Source organism: Cetorhinus maximus, chromosome 15, assembly GCF_964194155.1.
Source record: "Cetorhinus maximus chromosome 15, sCetMax3.hap1.1, whole genome shotgun sequence".
Taxonomy (NCBI): Eukaryota; Metazoa; Chordata; class Chondrichthyes; order Lamniformes; family Cetorhinidae; genus Cetorhinus; species Cetorhinus maximus.
Window position 1 is genome coordinate 55,398,541 of NC_135893.1, and position 26,984 is coordinate 55,425,524.

The following is a 26,984-nucleotide window of genomic DNA, read 5'->3' on the forward strand; positions in this document are numbered from 1 at the left end:
CGGTTTTTCAATTCCAGCATCATCATCTTGTAGCAGTCTGGCCCCAATGCCTATATCGCTTGCGTCAACAGCCAACTTAAATTGCTTGGCATAATTCGGTACTGCAAGACTGGTGTTGTAGTTAATATAGTTTTGAAACTGTCAAATGTCTGCTGACACAAAAACAGAAACAGAAATACCTAGAAAAACTCAGCAGGTCTGGAAGCATCGGCGGAGAAGAGTACAGTTGACGTTTCGAGTCCTCATGACCCTTCAACAGAACTGACACGAGGACTCGAAACGTCAACTGTACTCTTCTCCGCCGATGCTGCCAGACCTGCTGAGTTTTTCCAGGTATTTCTGTTTCTGTTTTTGTTTTGGATTTCCAGCATCCGCAGTTTTTTGTTTTTGTCAATGTCTTCTGACACTCTAGCGTCCATTGAAATTTCTTGTTCTTTCTTAATAGTTCAGTCGGTGGAGTAACCACACTGCTAAAATTTGGTACAAATTTTCCGATAAAACCTACTCATACCCTGAAATCTCAAAACTTCTCATTTTGTTGTAGACATGGGTAAATCCATGATAGCCTTGACTTTCACATCCCTCAGAGCCACCTTACCACGTTCAATGGTATGGCTTAGATACGTAACTTGCGCTTTTGCAAATTCACTTTTAGCCAAGTTCACCACCAAATCAGTTTCTTGTAATTGAGTAAATAATTCTTCCAGATGTTGTAAATGCTCCTCTCACATCTGACTGAAAACTATCAAGATGTCAATATAAACAGCACAATTGCTCAGATCTGCAATTACTTTGTTTGTCAGTCTTTGAAATGTTGCAGCTGCATGTTTCATACCAAACGGCATGACTTTAAACTGATATAGTCCATATGGTGTCACAAAAGCTAATATCTCCTTTGCTCTCTCCGATAACGGTACTTAGTAATATCCTTTTAGCAAGTCAATCTTTGTGATAAATTTTGATTGTCCCACTTTCTCAATACAATCTTCCAACCAATCTGCTTTTGTCACCACATTCATCTTTTGATAGTCCACACAGTCTTTGTTTTCCATCTGGTTTCAGTACCAGCACAATAGGTGAACTCCAGTTACTGCAACTAGACTCAATGATATAATCTTGAAGCATGAATTTGATTTCTTTCTGCACTTGTGATAACTTTGCCCAATTTAATCTATAAGGATGTTGCCTTAGCGAAGATGAAACTTCTACAGATACATCATGTATAGCTAAATTTGTCCTTCCCAATTTATTTCCGCAAATATCTTTGTGTGACCACAATAGCTTTTCCAAATCACTTTGACGCTTGTCTGGGAGGTAACTCAATGTTACATTTAAATTTTCAAGTACCCCTCATTATCCAATTTGATTAGAGGATAATCAATTTCAGAATCCTGCATTTCTACTTCTTTTTCATTATCTACCACAGCTAACACCTCCTTTTGCCCTCTTCCCTGTCAAAGTACTTTTTAAACATATTTATCTGACACACCCTCTGCTTCTTTCTTCTATCTGGAGTATTTATTAAATAATTCAGTTCATTCAGCTTTTTTTTAATCCTGCAAGGCTGACTAAACCTTGCCTTTAATGAGTTACCCAGTACTGGTAACAGAACTAATACATTCTCCCCAGCAACAAAACTATGAGCTCTAGCTTTCCTGTCTGATTTCACTTTCATCACTTGCTGTGATATCTTTAAATATTCCTTAGCCAGCTCTCATGCTCCGTCTAATCTCTCTCTGAAATTTGACACATAATCCAGGAGAACAGTTTCTGAATTTTGACCCACCAATTTCTCATAAATCAATTTCAGTGGTCCACTTACCACATGACCATAAACTAGTTCAAAAGGGCTAAAACCAGTTAATGCATTAGGAGCATCCCCAATAGCAAATAACAAGAATGGAATTCTCCTATCCCAGTCCTGTGGATAATTCTGACTATACGCCCTCATCATAGTTTTTAGAGTTTGTTGCCACCTTTCCAAAGCTCCTTGTGACTCAGAATGATGAGCTGTTGACTTAAACTGTTTTATCCCCAAACTTTATTACTTCCTTAAACAGCTATGACATGAAATTTGAACCCTGATCTGATTGTATTTCTTTAGGTAAACCATATCTTTTAAAAAATTTAGTTAACTCTTCCATAATTTTCTTTGTTGTAATATTTCTTAAAGGTATTGCTTCAGGAAACCTGGTAGATATATCCGTTATTGTCAGTAAATACTGATTTCCACTTTAAGTCTTAGAGAGGGCTCCTACACAATCAATCATGACCCTGGTAAAAGGTTCTTCAAATGCTGGAATGGGAATTAAAGGTACTGGCTTAATCGCTGCTTGTGGTTTCTCTATCACCTGACAAGTGTGACATGTGATACAGAATTTGACTACATCCCTATGTAATCCAGGCCAATAAAAATGCTTTTGCATCTTTGCCTGTGTCTTTTTAATTCCTAAATGTCCCTCCATTGGAATTTCATGAGCTATCCTCAGAATCTCATTTCTATATTCAAATGGCAGTATAATCTGATGCACCTCCCTCTATCTTCCATTTGCTGAAGCATGATAAGGCCTCCATTTTCTCTTTAAAACATTACCCTTAAGGTAATAACATTCTGGAATACATTTTGCCTCTATTACTGAGTAAGTTGCTTGATATAAATGTTTTATTTGCAAATCTTTTTTCTGTAACTCCACTAACTTCCTTGAGTTAAACACATCAGCTGAATTGTTTTTCAGTCTTCCTTCCTGAACAATGTTATCAAACACTGTCAGCTAATTGGATTTCCAAACCTTCTCCCTGCCTTTAAACTTCCTGTTCTTCTTGTTTCAACTATGAGCCTGTGATCTCATTATCACACAATCTGGAAACATTCCAGGATGCTGTCTCTGCAACACTTCTGTTGAAAACACTTCTACAGGCTGCTCAACTACCATAGGCATCACCCACAAGTATGATCCAGCTATATCATTACCCAGAATAAATTGAACCCCTGCAATGGGCAACCTTTCCACTACTCCAACAATCACCTGTTGTCCACTTACTCTTTAAATTTACCTTCCTCAATGGAATAGGTTTAACATCTCTATGAATTCCACTTATTACCACCTGTTCCTGCAATACTCCCTCTGAAGAACAAATGTCACTATCCCACAACATTTAAGGATTGACTAGCCCCGTCTCCTAAAATGTTAACATCTTTAGCTACTCCACCCTGTACACATGGAAAGACTTTCCCTTCACACACAAAATCTTTAAACATTTGTGCAACCTGCTCCTCTGAATTCTCTTGGGTAAACTGTGAACATATTCCTACTTCTTTACCTATCATTGGTTCTCCCTGTTTTACTTGTACACAAACCACTGGTTTTTCCTGTGCCTGACCTCAGAACCCACAGTACTTTTACTTCCAGTACTTTTCTGCACCCCTATAATTCCAACAGATTTCCCCTGCAATTTCCCGCACACAGATTTCGTATGTCCAACTTTATTACAATGAAAACACCTCAATTTTTGAATGCCACTTCTACCCTCAGCACCTTCCTTTTTATTCTGAGATAAAACTTCCTGGAAATTTCCACCTACTTCTTCTCTTTCCTCACTACCTACCTTCATATTACCTTCCCACTTTCTATCATTTTCCAATTTAAAAGGTTGACGAAAAAAAGTTTAGCTCTATGAACTAACTCAGAATCATAAGCTATCTCTGCTGCTTGTCTTACCGTTTAAACCCTCTGTTCCTCCACATGAGTTCTCACTACTGAAGGGATTGAATCTTTAAATTCTTCCAAAAGGATTACCTCTCTAAGAGCTGCATATGTGTTCTCCATCTTTAATGCCCGTATTCACCAGTCAAAATTATTTTGTGTTACTCTTTCAAACTCAGTATAAGTTTGTCCAGGCTGTTTCTTCATATTTCTAAATTTCTGCCTGTATGCCTCAGGAATCAACTCATATGCACTTAGAATAGCCTTTTTACCATATCATAGTTCACCAACCTTTCTTCTGACAGTGAAGCATAAACCTCGTGTGCTCTACCCACCAACCTGGATTGTGACAACAATATCCAGTTTTCCTGTGGCCATTTCTTCTGTTTAACTATCTTCTCAAATGAAATAAAGAATGCTTCCACATCTCTTTCCTCAAACTTTGGAAGAGCTTGTACAAATTTAAACATCTCCCCACTGGGTTTTGGGTTAAAGGATTTTTCCTCATAAGAACTTTCCTCAGAATCTGAGATCTCTTTTTTAACTTCCAGCCTTTTAAGCTGGTATGCCCTTTCTCTTTCCTTCTCTCTTTCCCTTTCCTCTCTTTCTTATCTTTCTCTCTTGCCTGGAATTTCAGTTCCAGCTTCCTTCTTTCTCCTGCCTTTCCGCTTGCTCCCTTTCAAATGCCCTTTTTCTTTTTCCTTTGCCTCTTATTCAAGTTTTTTCAGTTTCTTTTCTTGTTCAAGTTCAAGCTTCATTTCTAACTGAAGTCTCACTACCTCCAGCTGTGATTCACTAGTGTCAGGTATCACTCCCAACTTTAAATGCTGTGCTATAACTTCAGTTTTCTTAGTCCCTGCAGGTAACCCCAATTGTAATTTATCCACCAATTCCATTAACTTGACTTTAGCTACCTTTTGTAAACCAGTTATAACTTCAACTCCCAAACAAGTCTGAGCAACTGCCAAAGCCATATTACAGTTTCACCACCACAAAAAAAAGCCCTCACACCAACTCCTGAATTCAAAGGGCTTTCCGTACTTATAACCTTAAGATTCACCAATTCCAAACCAATCAAGGAATTTCAAATATACCCTGCAAATAGCCCCAACTATATTATTGCATGGCCAATGGTAAATGCTGAGTTGTTCAAATCCATGAAGGAAACTTGAAATAACTGCCACAACTTGTTTTGCAATTTGTATAAATTTTGAGATGTGTGCCTTGAATTCAGAAGCAATAAGATCCCCAAGCCTTATAGGTTTTTACAAAACTAGATTAAACATTTATTAATAAGGGAAATTATTTTAAAGCACATACATAGATCTACAAATTACTACTATAATAACTCCTAAATCCCCTACTTGATCTGACTCCAAGTTACACTTTCATTAAGGCAACAGTAAGACACACAGATTTTAAAAGACCCAGGCAAAGAAACATGATACCCTGACAATTCAATTCAAAGTGAGCCTTCTTAACTTCAGTACTTTGTAGACAGTGGCTTGAGGTGTAGACGCTGAAGGCTTTTCACACTTGTTAAATCCTAAAATGCCCACCCTTACACACAGCCTTCGCTCCTTTATACATATTTTCCTCTTTGAATACAAATTCCCATTGTTTCACTATGTCTTTGGACTTTACCTTTTTAATATTAAGAATCCCTCATAGTACCAAGTTTTACCAGTAATCGTTAGGAAAAATAAACACACAGTTTCTTACTTCTCCTGGCTAGGTGTAATATTTCACTCCCTTTCTTTGAACCCAAAATAGTCTGGTTTATTTAAAATGCAAATATTCTCTTTACCTCTTATATTTTAAACTTCCCCCATGTTTACCTACTTAATATTTCAAACCTAGCTCATCTTTTTTTACATCAAAGCCTCCAGACCAACTGCCTTTAATCCAATTATGTCACACACACACACCATGCAACACACAACACACACCACTATTTTACAATAAATTCCAAAAACATTATTATGTCTTTCAGGCACTGAACCAAGGAAAATCTTTTCCCAATTGGTGGGCAGTGCTAGTGTCTTCCTGCTCATCCTGGCCTCCACCTGGTTTTACCGCACCCCCCTTCCGCCCAGACCCCACCCCTCCCCCCATCCCATCCTGCCACCACCGCCACTGTGAGGGAGATGCAGACATCAAGATCGGTTCCTCAGTGAATGTCAGAACAGGAATGTGGCTGAGATACCAAAACATGAGATCTGGCATCTGCCAAATGGTGGATCTGGCACACAGACCTGGTTAGACCCACATTAACACAGCTATCTGCAATAATTTCTTATCAACCTTGTTTTCAGCCCTTACTTGGTGCCCTCCACTCACTCATCTTTTGAGATCTCTTCCTGAATGGCAGCTGGTATGTAAATGTGGGCTAGCTGAATAATAATCATAGCACATTGCCTTAATAAAAAACACCTTATTGTGTTCACTATACCTTAACTCTTGATTTATGTTGAACTGTAACAGTAACTGATCAGTGATGTAATGCTTAACACAGATCATGTGAAAGTGTCACATACGGACAGATCATCATCGCTCCCCAAAATTGAAGTCGACAAACTCGAGGCGGACTAGGGATTCAAACTTGGGCCCTCAACCTTCAAAATCTTTTACTTAAGAACATATGAATAGGAGTGCTGGATTTGTCTATATGGCCCTTTAAGCCTGCTCCGCCATCTAATAAAATCACAGCTGATCTTCTACTTCAACTCCAGTTTCCCATCCTATCCCCATTCCCATTGGTGAGGAGAGGTGAAGCATGCATTCACCAATTCAGTCAATCACCAGCTGGAGCTAATGGGCTGTATGGTCAGCCCTGATGAGTGTGTGTAAGAATCCTAGTGAAGACCCTCTCAACACCGCTTCACAGCCTCCTGAGGACTGATAGAGATGAGGGTGGGGGGGTGGGGGGGGGGGGGGGGGGGGGGGGGGGCGGTGTCAGGGAGAGTCACCAACAAACATATCTATTCTGTGCTAATTCTGGTTGCCATTGACCATTCTGGGTGAACCTAATGAATTCCCCATTGTGCCACTAGGAGGTGATCCAGGCTCTTGAGAATCAAGAGCGAAACCATCTGTTTCAAAGAAGGGCTTAAAATGACTATTAATGCACAAGGTTGATTGATAATTTCTTTTTTTCTTTCATTCACGGACATGAGCATCGCTGGCAAGGCGATGTGGAATTGCCCATTGCCCATCCCTAATTACCCTGTAGAACGGCTTTCTTGAACTGCGCCAGTTAGTGTGATGTAGGTGTTAGGAAGGGAATTCCAGTGACAATGAAGGAGCCACGACATATTTCCTGGTCAGGATGGTGTGTGACTTAGAGACTTTCAAATCAAAGCAACACCCATTTGACACCCCAAACTCTGAAGGTGCTGTCTTGGCTGGGCTACAGTTTCCATCAGTAGCAAGTGATGATTCCTTTTGTGTGAATGTCACCTGGATATCCAACCTTAGGAGGTATGACAGCCAAACCTTGTTTATTCTCCTCACAATCGCACACATTTCTGGAGGGGTTCTAAGTAGAGCTGTGTTCTTCCCTGCTAGGCTGGAGTCAATGAGCCTGGACAAGATCAGCTAAATAGGCATGGAACAGATTTTTTTTCATTCATGGGATGTGGGTGTCGCTGGCTGGGCCAGCATTTATTACACATCCCTAATTGGCCCTGAGAAGGCGGTGGTGAGCTGCCTTCTTGAACTGTCCATGTGTATAGGTGTGATTTTGACCCAGCAACAGTGAAGGAACGGTGATATGTTTCTAAGTCAGGATGGTGAGTGACTTGGAGGGGAACTTCCAGGTGGTGGTGTTCCCATGTGTCTGCTGCCCTTGTCCTTCTAGATGGTAGGGTCGTGGGTTTGGAAGGTGCTTGGTGCTTTGGAAGCTAAGGAGGCTTGGTGAGTCCCTGCAGTGATTATTGTAAATGGTACACACTACTGCTACTGTGCGTTGGTGGTGGAGAGAGTGAATGTTTGTGGAAGGGGTGCCAATCAAGCGGGTTGCTTTGTCCTGGATGGTGTCAAGCTTCTTGAGTGTTATTGTAGCTGCACCCATCCAGGCAAGTGGGGAGTATTCCATCACATTCCTGACTTGTGCCTTGTAGATGGTGGGCAGGCTTTGGGGAGTTAGGAGGTGAGTTACTCCCACAGGATTCCTAGTCTCTGACCTGCTCTTCTAGCCACAGTATTTATATGGCTAGTCCAGTTCAGTTTCTGGTCAGTAGTAACCCCCAGGATGTTAATATTGGAGGATTCAATGATGGTAATACCATTCCAAGGGGCGATGGTTGGATTCTCACTTGTTGGAGATGGTCGTTGCCTGCCACTTGTGTGGCACGAATTTTACTTGCCACTTTTCAGCCCAAGCCTAGATATTGTCCAAGTCTTGCTGCATTTGGACATGGACTGCTTCAGTATCTGAGGAGTTGCAATTTTTTTTTTGTTGTTCATTCATGAGATGTGGGTGTCGCTGGCCAGGCCAGCATTTATTGCCCATCTCTAACTGCCCTTGAAAAGGTGGCAGTGAGCTGCCTTCTTGAACCAATGCTGCTCACCTGGTGTAGGTACACCCATAGTGCTGTCCGATGCTGGATGATCCGTCCTTCTAAAGAAGAGTCATACAGACTCGAAATGTTAAGTCTGTTTCTCTCACCACAGATGCTGCCAGACCTGCCGAGCTTTTCCAGCATTTTCTGTTTTTGTTTCAGCATCCACAGTATTTAGCTTTTATCCCATTAACTCCAGTTTTGCTCGGGCTCCTTGATGTCACACTCGGTCAAATGCTGCCTTGATGTCAAGGGCAGTCACTCTCACCTCACCTCTGGAGTTCAGCTCTTTTGCCCATGTTTGAACCAGAGCTGTAATGAGGTCAGGAGCTGAGTGGCCCTGGTGGAACCCAACCACTGGACCATAATGAGCTGAGTCCTTAAAGCGTATGGTAGTGATCAGAGCACCGGGAATAGCCCATGGTTAGTCGAATACTGGGAATGCTCCATTGTGACTCGAGTACCAGGAACACTCCATAGTGACTGGAATACTGGGAAAAGCCCATAGAGAGTAGAGTACCAAGAACAGCCCTTATCAACCGGAATACCAGGAATAGTCCATAGTGTCAAGAGTACCGGGAACAGTCAAGAACAAGAACACAAGAAATAGGAAAAGGAGTAAGCCATTTGGCCCCTCAAGCCTGCTCTGTCATCCGACAAGATCATGGCTGATCTGACTGTGGCCTCAATGTCACTTTCATGTCAGCCCCCCATAACCCTTGGTTCCCTTGTCTATCAAAAATCTATCTAACTCAGCCTTGAATATACTCAGTGACCCAGCCTCCACTGCTTACTGGTGAAGAGAATTGCACAGACTTGTGGGCCTGAATTGTAAAACTTAGTAGTCAGGCGCGATCGGCTGCCCGGGGTCAGTCGGAAAATGGACCACCAACTGCAAGTGGCCCCTGACCGCAATTTCATGCTGGCTGGCCAATTAACGGCCAGTCAGCGTGAAGCGCCCGCTGAAAAGCTCAGCTCTGCTGGGGCGGAGGCAGGAGGAGGGTGGGCGATGATGTCTACATGGGCATGGGCGAGCGCTGAGAGAAAGCTCCTGAAGGCAGAGAGCTGCCCCAGGGAGCTGCAGTCCCAAAAATGTTCCAATAAAGTTTTAAAAAGCAGGAAAAAAATGTCCGAGCATCACAATCAGGCATGTGAAAATATAGATGATAAAAATGCTGCCCCCAGATTTTTATTTTTATTTTATTTCATAACGGAAACCTCATCCCGCCCTCAGATGAAGTTTCATGAAAAATGCAAAAGCTGTCCGGCTGGTTCGTCCATCCGCTAACCATAAGGTTCGATGGGCGGTGAAAAATAGCAGACAATTGCGCCATGAATGGGCTTAATTGCCCTCTTAATTGTCTCGGGCGCGCTTCCAACTTTTGCACGCATCTGCCGAGCGAAATATCACACAAGTGCGCGATGATGTTGGGACTTTCGCTCGATGTCATCTTGCGCAATTTCACGCCTGATGAGGTCGGATGCCAGTCGCCCAATCAATGTAAAATTCAACCCATGATCCTCTGAAAGGAGAAATTTCTCCTCATCTCCATCTTAAATGTGAGACCCCTTATTTTTAAACTGTGTCACACCTAACTCTCCTCAAGGGGAAACATCCTCCCAGCATACATCCTGTCAAATCCTCTCAGGATATTATATGTTTCAATAAGATCGCCTTTCATTCTTCTAAATTTCAATGTGTATAGACACAACCTGCTCAACCATCCCTCAGAAGATAACCCCTGCATCCCAGGAATCTGTCAAATGAACCTTCCCTGAACTGCTTCTAATGCATTTATATCTTTCCTTAGGTAAGGAGACCAAAACTATACACAGAACTCCAGCTGCAGTTAACTAAGGCCCTGTACAGTTGTAGCAACACTTCCCTACTTTTAAAATAATTTCTTCTTGCAATAAACACCAACATTCCATTTGCCTTACTTGCTGAATTTGCATACTGACTTTTTGTGATTCATGTAGCAGGACACCCAGATCCCTCTGTACTTTGGAGTTCTGTAGTCTCTCTCCATCTAAATAATGTAGATTTTCTATTCTTCCTGCCAAGATGGACAATTTCAAGTTTCCCCACATTTTTCTCCATCTCCAAATTTTTTCCCACTCACTTAACATATCCAAATCCCTTTGTAGATTTTTGTATCCTCTTGACACTTACTTTCCTACCTATCTTTCTGTCATCTGAAAATTTAGCTGCCATTCATTCAGTCCCTTCATCCTAGTCATTGATATTGTTGTAAATAGTTAAGACCCCAGCACTGATCCCTATGCCATTCCCACAGTAGTAAAAGTTTGCCAACCCAAAATGATCCATTTATCCCTACTCTCTGCTTCCTGTTAGTTAACCAATCCTCTATCCATGCTCATGTGTTACCCCTACAGCATGAGCTCTTATTTTGTGTGGCATCTTATCGAATGCCTTTGGAAATCCAAACACGCTGACACGCAGGAACATAAAATGATGCGCGATGACAATGGGCGTGCGTCCCGACGTCATCGTGAACTCGTGCGATATTTCATTCGGTGGGCACACGCTAGAGTCGGCTGCATGCCCGCCGATAATTGAAAGGCCTATTAAGGTCATTAACTAGGTAATTAAGTTGCATTTTACACTGCCCATCCAATTTACGATTGGCGGGCACGTACCTCTTTATCCACCTTCCTTGTTACTTCCTCAAACAACTCTAATAAATTAGTTAAATATGATTTCCCTTTCACAAAACCATATTGACTCCGCCTGATTATATTACGATTTTCTAAATGCCTTGCTATTACCTCCTTAATAATGGATTCTAGCATTTTCCCTCTGACAGACGTTAGGCTAACCGGCCTATAATTTCCTGCTTTCTGTCTCCCTTTTTTTAAAATTGAGGTATTATGTCCGCCGGGACCTTTCCAGAATCTTTGGAATTTTGGAAGCTCATAACCAATGGATCTACTATCTCTGCAGCCACTTCTTTTAAGGCCCAAGGATGCAAGCCATCAGGGCCAGGGGACTTGTCAGCCTTTAGTTCTAATAGTTTTCCCTGTACCTTTTCCCCTGTAATTGTGAGGATGATTGTTTCAACTTCCTCCCTAACTTTCATCTCTTGATTTCCAAGTTTTCTTGGGATGTTTTTGTGTCCTCTACCATGCAGACAGACACAAAATACTTGTTTAATGCTTTCGCCATTCCCTTGTTTCCCATTATTAATTCCCCATTCTCACCCTCTAAAGGGACCAACACTCACTTTGGTTATTCTATTCCTTTTTAAATACCTGTAAAAACTGTTTTTATATTTCTAACTATCTTTCTCTCATACTCGAATTTCTTCCTCATTTTTTTTAGTCATTCGTTGCTGGTTTCTAAAATCTGTCCAATCTTCTGACCCACAACTAATCTTCGCAGTATTTTATGCTTTTTCTTTCAACTTGATACTATCCTTAACTTCCTTAGTTAGCCATGGATAGTGCATGCTTCTCAATGGAATGTATCTTTGCTGAGAGTTATGAAATATCTCCTTAAATATCTTCCGCTGCTTCTATTGGCCTACTTTGTAACCTATTTTCCCAGTTCACTTTAGCCAATTCTGTCCTCATACCCTTGTAATTGTCTTCATTTAAGTTTACGATACTAATCTTTGACCCACACTTCTCACCCTCAAACGGAATGTGAAACCCTATCATGTTACAATCATATGTAGCCTACAGGCTCCTTTACCATGAGACCATTAATTAATCCTGTCTCTTTGCACATTACCAAGCCTAAAATAGCCTACTCCCTGGTTGGCTCTAGAATGTACTGTCCAAAGAAATTGTTCGAAATACAGTCTATGAATACTTCCAGGCTATCTTTGCCAATCTGATTCATCCAATTTATATGAAGATTAAAATCACCCATAATTAATGCAGTCCCTTTCTTACAATCCCCTGGGCAGAATTTTATATTCAGTGTGCGGGTGCACGCCCCACACGCTGGAACATAAAATGACGCGCAAAGACATCAGGCGTGCGTCCCGACGTCATCGTGAACTCGTGCAATATTTCATTTGGTGGGCGCGTGCCGGAGTTGGCTGCGCACCCGCCAATAATTGAAAGGCCTATTAAGGCCATTAACTAGGTAATCAAGTTGCATTTTATGCTGCCCGTCCAACCTTACGGCTGGCGGGCAGGCGAAAAGGCCAAGCAACCTTTACGTTTTTTAAGAAACTTCATCCACGAGCAGGATGAGGTTTCCTAAAGCTAATACTGATGAAATAAAAACTTTATTCTGAAAATAAAAACATGTCCCATCTCATGTGACACAGTCACTAGGGGAGACATGTTTCATTAAATTTTACTGTCCTTATTTTTTTTAAAAAGGGCTTCAATCTCCCTGAGGCAGATCCATGCCTCAGGGAGATTGAAGCACTCATTCGCGTGCATGCGCAAACTGCTCCCTAGGCCCAGCTCTCCCTCCTCACTCCGCCTGCACAGGTAGCGCTCCTGCTCGCGATCCACATTGGGTGGAACTTAATTGGCCCACCTGCGTGAAATCGCGGTGCGGAGTTGATCGCGGGTGGCAGTCGGCTCAGTGACTGCCCCCACTCACTCCCGCCGAGCCAGCCTGACGAATGGAAAATCCTGGCCCCTATTTATTTCTTCCTGTATACTCCATCCTACAGTGTAGCTACTGTTAGGAGCCCTATAAACTACTTCCACAAGTGACTTCCTACCATTTGCTATTTCTGATCTCTACCCAAACTGATTTTGCATCTTGATCTTCTTGACTAAAATTATCTCTCACAATTGTACCAATGTCATCCTTAATTAATAGAGCTACCCTACCAGCTTTTCCTAGCTTTCCATCCATCCTTCAGCCCTTAATAACCAGAGTACCGATAACAGCCCATAGAGGTCAGAGTACCAGGAACAGTGCATAGTGACGGGAGAACCAGGAACAGTACACAGGGACCTGACTACCAGGAAAGGTCCATAGTGACTGGAGTATTGGGAACAGTCTAGAGTGACGGGATTACTGGGAACAATCCACGAGGAACGGATTGACCAGTAAACCAGGAACAGTCCAGAGTGACAGGAGTATCGGGAACAGTCAATAGCGACCGGAGTATCAGGAACAGTCCATAGTGACTAGAGTACCAGATACAGTCCAGAGTGACGAGAGTACTGGGAACTGTTAATAGTTGTTTTTTATTCATTCCTGGCATGTGGGCATCGCTGGCTAGGCCAGCATTTATTGCCCATCCCTAATTGCCCTTGAGAAGGTGGTGGTGAGCTGCCTTCTTGAACTGCTGCTGTTCATGTGGTGTAGGTACACCCACAGTGCTGTTAGGGAGGGAGTTCCAGGATTTTGTCCCAGCAACAGTGAAGGAATGGGGATATATTTCCAAGTAAGGATGGTGAGTGACTTGGAAAAGGACTTCCAGGTGGTGGTTTTTCCATGTGTCTGCTGCCCTTGTCCTTCTAGACAGCTGTGGGATTGGAAAGTGCTGTCTAAGGAGCCTTGGCAAGTTCCTGCAGTCCATCTTTGATATGGTACACACTGAAATGGTAACCCCCAGGATGTTGGTAGTGGGGGATTCAGCAATGGTAATGCCATTGAATGTCAAGGGGCGATGATTAGATTCTCTCTTGTTGGAGATGGTCACTGCCTGGCACTTCTGTGGTGTGAATGTTACTTGCCAATTGTCAACCCAAGCCTCGATATTGTCCAGGTCTTGCTGCATTTGGACATGGTCTGCTTCAGTACCTGAGGAGTTATGAATGGTGCTGAACATTGTGCAATCATCAGCAAACATCCCCACTTCTGACCTAACGATGGGAGGTAGGTCATTGATGAAGCAGCTGAAAATGGTTTGGCCTAGGACACTATCCTGAGGAACTCCTGCAGTGATGTCCTGGAACTGAGATGACTGACCTCCAACAAGCACAACCATCTTCCTTTATGCTAGGTATGACTCCAATCAGCAGACAGTTTTCCCCCTTATTCCCACAGACTCCAGTTTTGGTAGGGCTTCTTGATGCCACTTTCAGTCAAATGTGGCCTTGATATCAAGGGCTATCACTCTCACCTCACCTCCTAGAGTTTAGCTCTTTATTCTATGTTTGAGCCAAGGTTGTAATGAGATCAGGAGCTGAGTAACCCTGGTGGAATCCAAACTGGTTGTCTGTGAGCAGGATATTGCTAAACAAAAGTGCTTGATAGCACCGTTAATTACCCCTTTCATCGCTTTACTGATGATCGAGAGTAGCCTGATGGGGCAGTAACAGAGGCCAGGTTGGATTTGTCCTGCTTTTTTCGTGTGTACAAAACATATCTGGGCAATTTTCCACATTGCCAGGTAGATGCCAGTATTGTAGTTGTACTGGAACAGCTTGGCTAGGGGCATAGCAAGTTCTGGAGTACATGTCTGCAATACTATTGCTGGAATGTTGTCAGGTCTCATAGCCTTTGCAGTATCCAGTGCCTTCAGCCATTTCTTGATATTACGCGGAGTGAATCAATTTGACTGAAGACTGGCATCTATGATGCTGGGGACCTCCAGAGGAGGCTGCGATGGATCATCCACTCAGCAGTTCTGGCTGAAGATTGTTGCAAATGCTTCAGCCTTATCTTTTGCATTGACATGATGGGCTCGCCCATCATTCGAGATGGGGACAAAAACAGAAAATGCTGGAAAAACTCAGCAGGTCTAACAGTATCTGTGGAGAGAAAGACAGAGTTAACGTTTTGAGTCCGTATGACTCTTCTTCAGTCATACGGACTCGAAACATTAACTCTGTCTTTCTCTCCACAGATGCTGTTAGATCTGCTGAGTTTTTCCAACATTTTCTGTTTTTGTTTCAGATTTCCAACATCCGCAGTATTTTGTTTTTATCTTATTGAGGATGGGGATACTTGTGGAGCCTTCTCCTCCAGTGAGTTGTTTAATTGTCCACCACCATTCACAACTGGATGTGGCAGGACTGTAGAGCTTAGACCTGATCCGTTGGTTGTGGGATCACTTAGCTCTGTCTATCGCATGCTGCTTATGCTTTTTTGCACGCGAGTAGTCTTGGGTTATAGCTTTACCAGGTTGACACCTCATTTTTAGGTATGCCTGGTGCTGCTCCTGGCATGCCCTCCTGCACTCTTCATTGAACCAGGGTTGACCTGGTTTGACCAGGCTTGGTGGTAATGGTGGAGCGTGGGATATGCCGGGCCATGAGGTTACAGATTGTGCTTGAGTTCAATTCTGCTGCTGATGACCCACAGTGCCTCATGGTTGCCCAGTCCTGAGTTGCTAGATCTGTTCAAAATCTATCCCATTTAGCACAGTGGTAGTGCCACACAACACGATGGAGGGTATCCACTATGTGAAGACGTGACTTCATCTCTACAAGGACTGTGCAGTAATCACTCCTACTGATGCTGCCAGGGACAGATGCATCTGCGGCAGGCAGGTTGGTGAGGATGAGGTCAAATATGCATTTCCCTCTTGTTGGTTTCCTCACGACCTGCCGCAGACCCAGTCTAGCAGCTATGTCATTTAGGACTCGGCCAGCTCAGTTAGTTATGGTGCTACTGAGCCACTCTTGGTGATGGACGTTGAAGTTCCCCACCCAGAGTACATTCTGCACCCTCGCCACCCTCAGTGCTTCCTCCAAGTGCTGTTCAACATGGAGGAGCATGGAATCGTCAGCTGAGAGGAGGTGGGGTAGAGGTGGCATTTGTCTTAATCAGCAGGAGGTTTCCTTGCCCATGTTTTACCTGATGCCATGAGACTTGAGGACTCCCAGGGCAACTCCTTCCCAACTGTATATCACTGTGCCAGCACCTCAGGGACGGTAATGGAGGTTTCTGGAACATTATCTGTAAGGTATAATTCTGAGTGTGACCAATTGTGGCACAAGTCCTCCCAGGTGTGAGGAGGGCTTTGGGGTTAACAGGGCTGAATTTGCCATTGCCAGTACCTGGTGGTCCATCTGGTTTCATTCCTTATAGACTTTCTAGCGGTTGGATACAACTGAATGGCTCCTTAGGCATTTCAGGGAGTGTTTAAGAGCCAATCACATTGTTGTAGGCCAGACCAGGTGAGGGCAGCAGATTTCCTTCCATAAAGGGCATTAGTGAACCAGATGGGTTTTTACAACAATTGACAATAGTTTCATGGTCATCATTAGGCTTTTAATTTTTATTGATTAAATTTATTTCAATTGTGATGGGATTTAAACCAAGCTACCCGGAGTATTACGCTGGATCGCTGGAATACTAATCCAGTGACAATACCACTAACACCGCCGCTGGGAACAGTCCATAGTGACGAGAATACTGGGAACAGCCTGCCCTGACAGTGTGGACTCAAGCCGGGTGGGTGAGGGGGGTGGGGGCTGTGATGTTAGTTCTGGGCTGAAAATTTAGTGTATGTTATGGCCCGGGAACACTCTGGAAATGTAACGGAGCTCAGGAGGATTGGTGTGGAGTGCAATAAAGTCTGGACCAGCGAGGGAATATCACCCTGATCTTAATCGCCATTCAGCAGCCCGAGTGCTTGGAAATCTTTTAACATCCGCACAAACAGCCTTACTTTAACGTCCAACCTTAACGCTGACACACGCACACACTGTGTGACACTCCCTCAGTATTACCCAACTCTGACAGTGCATGAGTTCACCTTCGACCGTGTAGCCCTTGCTTAGTCCTGCCCTTCCGACAGCGGAGCACGCCCTCCGTACTGTTCATCCGACAGTGCAGCACTCGCTCAGTCGTGCCTCTCCAAATGCGGCATTCCTTCTCTACTGCCCTTCCGATAGTACCCCCAATTCTGCCCCTCCAATAGTCCGGATCTCCCTCCAACATTGCTCTGGAAAACAGTTTCAAGTCACTGGAGTGGGACTTGAAACCACAACCTTCTGAGTCGGTGGAACCAGTACCACAACGGAATCAGATATAACGGAATCTATATACCGCCATTACAGCATATTATGGACGGGGTTTAAGGAGAAAATGGACTCACAAACACACGGAGAGACTGACAAGTATAAATCTGACGTCAAACTAGAAATGACTGGAAATGAACAGGGCACAGCAGCTCCTGGATGAGAAACATGGGGTTACAATTTGAGTTGGGACTTTTTCTGTCTCAGCACGGACCCAGTCTTGTGTGACTCTAATATCAGAACACTATACATTAGTTTGGCCCATTCCCAGCTCTTTAAACATTCTGAATACATGAAGTGTAAAACTGCAGCGATTCAATTCTCGTTTTCTCCGACCAGCTTCAGCAACCTCTCTCCCCCCCCTCCCCCCCACCTCGTCAGACTTTGAGACCACATGTATTGTACTGTACCTGAGGGAATATCTGGCTGCTTCAGTCTCCAGGTGTGTCCGTACGGAGTCTGTTCTAGTTTGAGGAAGTCCAAAATGAAAAATAAGTTCCAGTTGAACATGCGAGATTTGCATACTGACTTGCCCCACCAACAGCCTTATCCTGTTCCAAGCTCGTCCTGACGAATGAGTCAGTATATTGCGTCCCTACCAAGTAATGTTTTTCTTAGTGAAGCTCTCTGAGAATGCGTTGGTTATGCAGTAGTTCAGGTCGAGATGAGAGGGGACCAGTCCACCAGACATGAAGACAAATAGTGGGGGCAGTTCCCCAGAGTCTTTGTGTGGGTTTTGAAATTCACTCCAGTTCTGACAGTTCAATGACTAATTGCCTGCCTGCGGAAATAAAGAAAGCACTGACTGGAAGCTGGAGACATACACCAGACCTTCTTACCATAAAGCAGCTGATTCACTGTACAAGATTTTCTGGTTTTACCCAATTGCTCAATGAATTTTTTTCAATCATTCCCTGGAAGTGGATGTCATTGGCAAGGCTGACCTTTATTATGGGAAATTTATTTCCCTGGTTGGAGTTCAGTAGCGATACAAAGTGGGCTCACGGTTGGATTCAATGTGACGAGGACAATCCAAGGGTGGTGCACCGGAGACATCTATTCCTGGGACCATCAAAAGTGGCAGATGCTGCCCAAAGATCAGTCCTGCTATCCCACTGAGGATTTTGACCCACACCAGGCTTCTTGTAGGCAACTGTTGGCATTAGAAAGGCAGGAAAGAAGGTGGTTTCCAGCGAGGGCCATGAACCTCATGGCCCAAAATGCATTCATATTTCAAATACATAAGAAACTTTAAGGACTAATTTTCTCATCACAGATCTGATCTGACCATTTTATAAACAACACACAAAGACACAACACTCCTGCGGAATGTGTCAGGGGAGAGAGGAATGTTTCTAATCACGATCTTGCTGATCAGTGTGTGAGAGTTTGGTGAATATTGGCTTGATATTTTCTCCAAGCCCTTGGTAAAATAACCCACCAACAAATTCCTGAGGGTTGCCAGGGAGTATGAACAGTCCATCAGACCTGGGATATGCCATAGCAGCAAATCTTAGAATGGGGAGGGAGAGTGGGGGTTGGGGGGGGGGTGGTGAATGGGGGTTTTAACAGAGATTATAGAGCTCAACCTTTATTGGGTTTGAAATATTTCTTTCCCAGTTTATTTCCCTCATGTTGCGAAGGGATTGGTATCCCCACAATACTTCATCCAGGTGCCATTTTCCCCAAAACTCCCTCATTTATTAGCCAACCTATTCACATTGCTTCCTGAACACTGATCCTGTGATTTTGTTGTTTCATGCTCCATGCACTTTGACTCCATGATTCTTTATCTGTGCATGACCCGTAGAGAGAGAGCCCACAGATTGATAGGGATAGCACTGCGAGAAAGCCTTTAAATTGCCAGCGGGCAAGAAGCAGTTTGATAGGAGTGTCTCCTGTATAGTATTGCTGTCTCAGATTTGAAATTGAAGAGCTGTGAGCTATCATGCTTGGATATCAAGTTGTTATGCAGTAGAACGTCACAGTTTTAATCTCTGATGCAATTACATGGTGCCGAGAGTTTTTTTTGTCATTATCATATATTCATCATCTGTCATTTTATTTCTACAGGGTCCACGAGTTCTTCATGCTGTTTGATTTTTTTTTATACTCTTTCTTAAGGATGTGACTCCTGCTACAGACAGAGGCAACTTAAATATGAATGTTGGTGTGTTGTTCAACTGTGGAAGGATCGTATGAGAGGGATCCACTGGAGTCAGTTCCAGCCTTGCTGTTTGGGTGCTGTGGACCCCAACACAATAAATGAGCCAGAAACTGGCCCAACATAATAGTGTGAAGTTAAGACCATGAGATATAGGAGCAAGAGTAGGCCATTTTGGCCCCTTGAAACTGCTCTGCCATTCAATATAATCATGGCTGATCTGATTATGGCCTTAACTCCACTTTCCTGCCTCTCTGCATAACCCTCGTTTCCCTTGCCAGTCAAAAATCTGTCTAACTCAGCACTGAATATATTCAATGACCCATCCTTCACTGCTCCCTGGAGTAGAGAATCCCACAGATTAATGAGCCTTTGCGAGAAGAAATTTAGAAGCAGGGTCTGGCACATAAAGGTTAATGTGGGACTGGGAATAGTACTGTCCACATAGTGATGTAAAAGAACACATGACCAACACCTCAGTCAGTGTAGTGTTGGATAGAGCGGTATCCTATAGATATATACCTACGTATATAGTTTCTAGTAGTTAATAAATACTTACTGGTAAACTACCTAAGACTATGAATACCTTACCAAACTATGCCCAACTCCTTTCAACAAAATTCCTCTGTAACTCTGTCTTCAATGGGAGACCCCTTATTTTTAAACTGTGCCCCCAGTTCTAGATTCCCCCCGAGGGGAAACATTCTCTCAGCATCTACCTTGTCGGGCCCCTCAGTATCTTATATTTTTCAATAAGGTCACATCTCATTCTTCTAAATTCAAATGAGCCCAACCTGTTCAGCGTTTCATCATAAGACAACCTCTTCATCCCAGGAATCAGCCTAGTGAGCCTTCTCTGAACTGCCTCCAATGCAAGAATGTTCCTCTTTAAATAAAGAGACCTAAAGTCTACGCAGTACTCTAGGCGTTGTTACACCGGTTCCCTGGTGAGCTCCCCTAATTTGGCATGATCCCGGGCAAGATGCCCAAATTCTTAACCTCCCGAATGGGACCCTAATTTTGTTATGATCCCGGGTGAGGAGGAATGAGCTGGCACCCCTTCTTTATTCAACCCCCTCGGTTGGTCACAACAAGGTTAATGTAAAAAAGGGTCCTTTCCCTTGTGGATACCTTTTCCTAGTCCAAATATATTTATGTTTTAGAAGCAGCCAATTTAACGAGGCTTTCTTGAGTCAAAAATAAGAGTACGTTTATTTGTTACTAAAAGCCGAGAAAAATAATAAAAATGCAACACATACACACAGTTCAGAAATGAGAAGTTGAGTCCAAAAATAAAAGTTAAAAAAGATATATGAATCTTTGGCTTGTCCGTGAGGAGTAGATGGTGAAACGTTATAGCTGTTAAGTTGGGTGATTCTGGAAGAACTGGCATTAAGCAGTTGGTTTGGAGGCACTTGTTCTGCAGGTTAGCTGAAGGAACTGTCTTGTTTCCTTTTTGACTGTGTCTTTGTTGACTTGCCTCCAGCAACAAAGAAGGACTTTCCTTTACCTGAAAGCTACAGGGATGCCTGGTTGATGTTCTTCAGCTGTGACCTTCACAGCACACACTAGCAACCAGAACTAGAACACCGGAACTAGCACACAGATCAGGTTTGCAGCTGGCTTTTTAACCCCTTCTCTTGTGTATTCCTAGAAGAGAAAAACAAGCACATCTTATGCCAAGAATCTGGTTTCTTCCAACTCAGATCTTTTCCACATTCCGAGATATAACTCAACAGGAGACGGTTTCTGCTGGGATGGTAATCAGTCTCCACTGTCTCTGCAACCGCAGGAGATTTAAGTTCAATTTTTTTGCATTGCATCTCTCCCTTTCAAGTGTCTCTATCTGAAGTAGGCCCCGACACCTTTTAGGTGTGGCATTCTGTTCTCTCTGGACTAGGCAGTCAAACGTAATCCACATAGGAATTTTCCAGAAAGTGGTTACTTTACATCCGCAGCCAACTTTTGCTTATAGGTCTTTTTAAAAAACACGTCTTCCTTAAAAAAGTTCAGTATGTCCGTAAGTAATTCAGTGCTGTGATCCGCTGTCATGACAGCGTGACCTCACCAATGTTCTATACAGCTGTAGGAAGAATTTCTTACTTTTATACTCTATCCCCTTGCAATAAAAGGCAATATTCCATTTACCTTCCTAATTATTTGCTGTACCTGCATATTAGCTATTTGTGATTCATGTACAAAGGCAGCCAGATTCCTCTGTACCACAGCATTCTGCAGACTCTCCATTTAAGTAATATTTGGCTTTTCTATTCTACTTGCCAAGGTGGACAATCTCACATTTTCCCATTATACTCCATCTACCAAAATTTTGCCCACTCACTTAACCTTTCTATAGCCCTTGCTGTTACTCATAATAAGTTTGTGATGGAAGAATTAATCCAGGTTGATCTCTTGGTTAAAGCTGGTTTATTTCCAAGACAACTCCTCAGTGCTACTAACTTCCTAGTAGCTTCCACAGTGTTCCAGCTGTACCTTGTTCTATTTAGATGGGACAATTAATGCCCATCACCTGTCTAACTAGCAATTGGTTTTAACAAGATCATTGCCATACTAACAGACTCCCTTTTCTCTAAAAAAAACAAAAACTTGAACACTTTCTTTTGTAAACAAACAGAAGGAAATAATGTAACGTATTTCCATGTCTATAATTCCCGAATTTCTTTTACCACATATGTATACACACAATTATAAAACAAAAACAATTTTTCATTGCATCATTATAAGACATCCCTCTTCCAACACATTTAATTTCTTAGAGCAGGCACCCCTCTTTGTAAAACAGTCTGATAGTTGGTGACTTGTGTCAAACCATTTTATCTTAGAGACTTCTTTTCTTTCCAACATCTCCTTTATGTTGGCTAGGTCTATTCGTAGTCCTTTTTCTGTGACACTTTTCATGGAATGAACGTCGTCCCAAAGAGACCAGTTATCAACATAATATTCTATGGGCAACTTTTCCCACATTGCCCCTTATATAATATTTCTGTCAATATATTAGACAAGTAAACCTCTACATCTAATGCCTCTGCTCAGGCTAACGTTTCAGCATCTAAGGTGCTTTTCACTACCCTTTTTATTTTCTTGGCCTCCCAAGCCAGTAGGCAACATTTATCATTCTTTCCCACCAAGAATATGATGAACCCTGCTGTGCTAGAGAGCCCATCTGGAAGATTGGCATGTGAAGCATCACTAAAAATGACCAACCTCATGTCTTCTGGATCACCCAAGACTGGAAACTTGAGTACACGCCTCTGAGAATTTAATTTTTAATTTTTTTTTTTTAAGTGTCTTATTTGCTATCAGAACTTGCTCAACTGTAGCATGTTTCATCATGGTACTCAGCTCCAACACATCATAACTAGCACGTCAGGCCTAGTCTGAGTGCACAACCAGTTCAACTGCCCAAACTTCTCAACTGTTCCGTTTCTTTGTCAGTAGCAGGATCCTTTTTTTGTGAGAATCTACAATGAGTCATTGGGATATAATTAACATTTTCTAGATAAGATTGTTGATTCAATAACACCCCTAACTTGCTCTGCTTAACATCTAAACCTATGTATTTAAAGGCCCCAGAAGCCTGACTTCCGACTTTATCTACTCGATTACCCATTGTTCAAATTCTACTGATCCTCCCCACAGGAAATCATCAACATGCATGATAAAGATCCCAGCTAGTTTCTCCTTATGGTACCAGTAGGACATCGCGGGTCTGCCTTTAACTGATTTTCAACAAGACAGGCCTCATGGAAAAATACCAAACTCTTGATGCATCATTCAACTCAAACACACTTATTCAATTTCCATAACTTTCCTTCTACATCCCCAGCTTCTTTGGTGGTTTCAAAAAATCTTCCCGTTGAAACTTCTCCCCCTGTAAAAACGCAGCCTTTATATCAATCGATTTGCATTCCCAGGAATAGGATGCCAAAATAGCTAAAAAAAATCTTCAAACTCACTTTCCCCGTAGTAGGTGAGTCCACTCTAACATCCTGATCTCCTAGTCTCTCTTCAAAGCCTCGGGCTACTAATCTCGCTTTGGCCTTGTGCTGTCTGGGAGTACCTTTTCTGTACAGATCCATCTGTGAGATAAAGCTGGCTGTCCTCGGTCGGGTATTTCAGAATGTACCCCAAATTCCTTCCAACTTTCTAATTCTTTCCGTTTGGCTTCCTTTATCAGCTTACTTTCCAATTTATTAATAGCTACTAGAATCTGTTATAATGACTTCTACGTCTATTGAGATTGCTAGCTTGCTCTCTAGTCCTCTTTGTTAAGCTACAGCCTCTACTCACAATCCTCGCCCTTTCTGGACTACTACTATATAATCATCCTCCCACGCGAGCAGAACTCCGTTCGCAAGTCCGTGATCATTTCTAGGGTCACAGCCACTTTCTGGTCCATTCATACTGCACTTTCTGGGTTTCAAACATCTTTACCTCAAGTTTGCCAATCGATAGGTCTTGTCTCTGGTACTTCATCCTGCACATTATAGCCAATGCTTATATATACACCAGTGGCCCTTCCTGCTCTCCCTATGATGGTGGCATCCCTCCACACACTGGTCCCTTCTGGCATGCATGTTACCTTTGTTCCTACTTTGGGTAATTGCCCTTTTGGATGAATAGCATTGTCCTGTACCTCTATTACATTGTTCATAGTCAGTCAACCCTGTATCTGCCATCGTCTGCTCCTCAAAACTACCCAGTGTATGTGTATGTGCAGTGCATGGTGCTTCCTTACATTCTATGTCCTGTTCAGAACCTGTAAAGGTATAGTCAGTAACAATTAACTGTGAAGAATGTACCCTAACAGTTTGATTACTGTGTTGCACAATTACTACTTTCCCATCACTCCCTATTACCTTGCCAGGTTCTTTCCACTCTTTCTGGCCTTCCCTTTTATAATATAACATGTCTCCTTGTGTCTAAACTATTCCTGATGGTCTTATGCAGTGCCGTAGGGTCCGCCGAACTGTGTCCGAATCCTCAGCTTTAATGAAAGCTTTTCTGCCCGAATGCAAAGCGTTCAGACGAGCAGAAAAAGTGGAGCTAATGCTAGTCCCTTCTAGAGCAGGGGGAGTATCTGACAACACCAAAGGTAACTTTGGATTTCTTCCATACATCAACAGATACGGACTGTACCCCCCAACCATTTGCAGAGAGTTCTTTGTGTGCACCACCCATGCTAGTGCCATTTGCAGTTTACAAACTGGTTGATCAGCTAATATTTTATGTAACATGTCATCTATTACAGCATGGTTTCTTTTACAAAGACCATTACTAAACGGGCTCTCAGCTGCAGTGTGCATGACTATGATGTTTAAATTTTCACACATATCTCAAAATTCCTCATTGGTGAATTCCCCATCATTATCTGTGAGGAACTTCATTGATGTTCCTAATCCTGTTCCTACCCATTTCTCCATGACCTTATTGACAATGGTCCTTTTGTCTTTACTATGTATCAGTGGATAGACTAAATCTGGTTGCCATATCTATGAAGTGTAGTAAATAAATACCCCTATCCTTGTCCCAAACTTTCAACTCCATTGCCACTACATCGTTAAACTCCCTGGCTATTGGCAAGCTCACAACAGATCGCAGTGGTGTCTTGCGATATTTAAGGCAAATTTCACACTGAGCAGTGACTTGTTCAATAAGATCATCATATCCTTTATTGACCACTCCCACATCTCGAAGCAGAGTCTTCAGTTTCTGTGGCGCTGGATGGGCAAACTGTCTATGTAATTTCCAAATTATTTTCTTTTTGTCCACCAAGTTAACAAAACTTCATGAAATTTTTGATGAGAAATCTTTGGCTTCCTTAATGGCAAGCAGTAATGGCCTGACCGAGTAAAATGGAGATCCACATTTTTCCCCAAACACGACTGCTCTATCATTCTTCATATCTAGTGTCATCTGAGCCACCTTCATCACAGATTGACTCAAACAATAGCAGTATCTCGCTAGAAACCACATAAGTACTGATAAAGATTGATCTCTGCTATCTTACAAGGGAGGGCCACCCGTTTGGAGGATGTTAATGTATTGTCATCTCCGAACCTGAAGCAGGTAGAGCTTTCATACTCCTTGACCTTCAGCCGGTCTGCCTCATGGAGAGACTCCAGATAGCGGTCAAGCCAGTCTATGCCTCACACTGTAGAAGTGCAACCACTGTCCAGAACTGCACAGTTGAAGGAATCTAACATCAAGATACTCATCACTGGATTCAAACTATCAGTGATCAATACAATTCCATCATGGCAGTCACCATCATCATTTTCAGTTTCAGATAACTCCGTCTCGTGAGTCACTTCAAAAACATGATTCCTTCTCTGTGGGCAGTTCAGTGTGTAATGGTACTGGGAATCACACTGATTAACCATTCCCCGTGCATTTTTTGGGTTTAAACATCTACAGTCACCATCCCAGACACACTTTGTCCAGACTCTCAAATTGGCTAGGTTTACGACCATTTTCAGACCTCGTCATTAAACCCATCTTTATATTGGAATCTTTATCTAATATTTGGTCGACCGCAAAATTCAGTCACCATTAAATCCTCTATCCTCTGTTTTACAGCATAGTTGTTCACATTTGCTGAAAAAGTGGCAGGGAACGACTGTTTCCCCAGAATTTTTTTTAGGGCAGCAGCCATTTGATCTAAGAGAGATTCTTTCTCCCAGAACTGAACCCCTGTCAGTACTAAAAGACTATCAACATGGGAAATATGAGCACAGTCCAGTAATTTAAATGCCAATACCAATTCTGGAATTTCAAGTTCAAATCACTGTCGTCTCCTGCACCACTTACCAAAATCCATGATATATTCTTCCATGGACTGATCATCTGATTTCCTAAACCTATCAAAGATCGTCCAAGCTTCATACACTCCAATAACTCATCCTTTTTATTTAACTTATCCAAAAATTGTATCAGGCGGTTTAATCCCTCTTCATGATCCAAATCATCCACTTTCCACTCTGAAAATACTTTACACCTTATCTTACTTTTGACTGGTAATGATCACACCAAAGCCACACCTTGCTTCTTCCGGAGTGTAGCTGTAACCTAGGTCCACATTTCAACTTCAGCCTTCCATTGCTGATAAGGTTCAGAGTCAGAAAAAAATTGATGAATAGTCAAAGCTTGTGATTTTGCACTGTCTTTCCACCATTCCATAACTTAAATTGTTAGCAACAGTACACTTCTCTTCCCTCCAAGGACTGAGACAGAAAGCTTCAAATACAGCAATTAATCAGCAAAACTTAAAGTTCATCCTCTGCAACCATGTTATTCACAATAAGACTTTGTGATGGAAGGATTAATCAAGGCCGGTCTCTTGGTTAAAGCTGGTTTATTTCCAAGACAATTCCTCAATGCTAGTTGCTTCCACGCAAAGTGTTCCAGCTGTGACTTTTTATTCTATTTAGATGGGATAATTAATGCCTACCACCAGTCTAACTAGCAATTGGTTTTAACAAGATGATTGCCATATTAACACTTGTGATTACAAGAAACATTGGGAGATTATAAAGCACGTGCATGATCCCCGCCAAATGCACACTTGATTATTCGGTCAATTGTGAGTGTTATACTAGTTAATTTACAAACTCAGCAAAG

The 26,984-nt window shown here is 42.6% G+C and overlaps 1 protein-coding gene across 2 annotated transcripts in view; it reads right to left on the reverse strand.

Moving 5' to 3' along the window:
* Positions 1–18,040, reverse strand: part of LOC144690688 (uncharacterized) — a 36,604-nt gene extending 18,564 nt beyond the window's left edge. Inside the window, exon 1 of one of the 2 annotated variants that reach the window (XM_078558429.1) lies at positions 17,590–18,040. In XM_078558429.1, the coding sequence (XP_078414555.1) occupies positions 17,590–17,689 (100 nt within the window). In that variant the 5' untranslated portion in view covers positions 17,690–18,040. The remainder of the gene's footprint in view (positions 1–17,589) is intronic. The other variant, XM_078558430.1, reaches the window with a different exon arrangement.
* Positions 18,041–26,984: the final 8,944 nt, after the last annotated feature.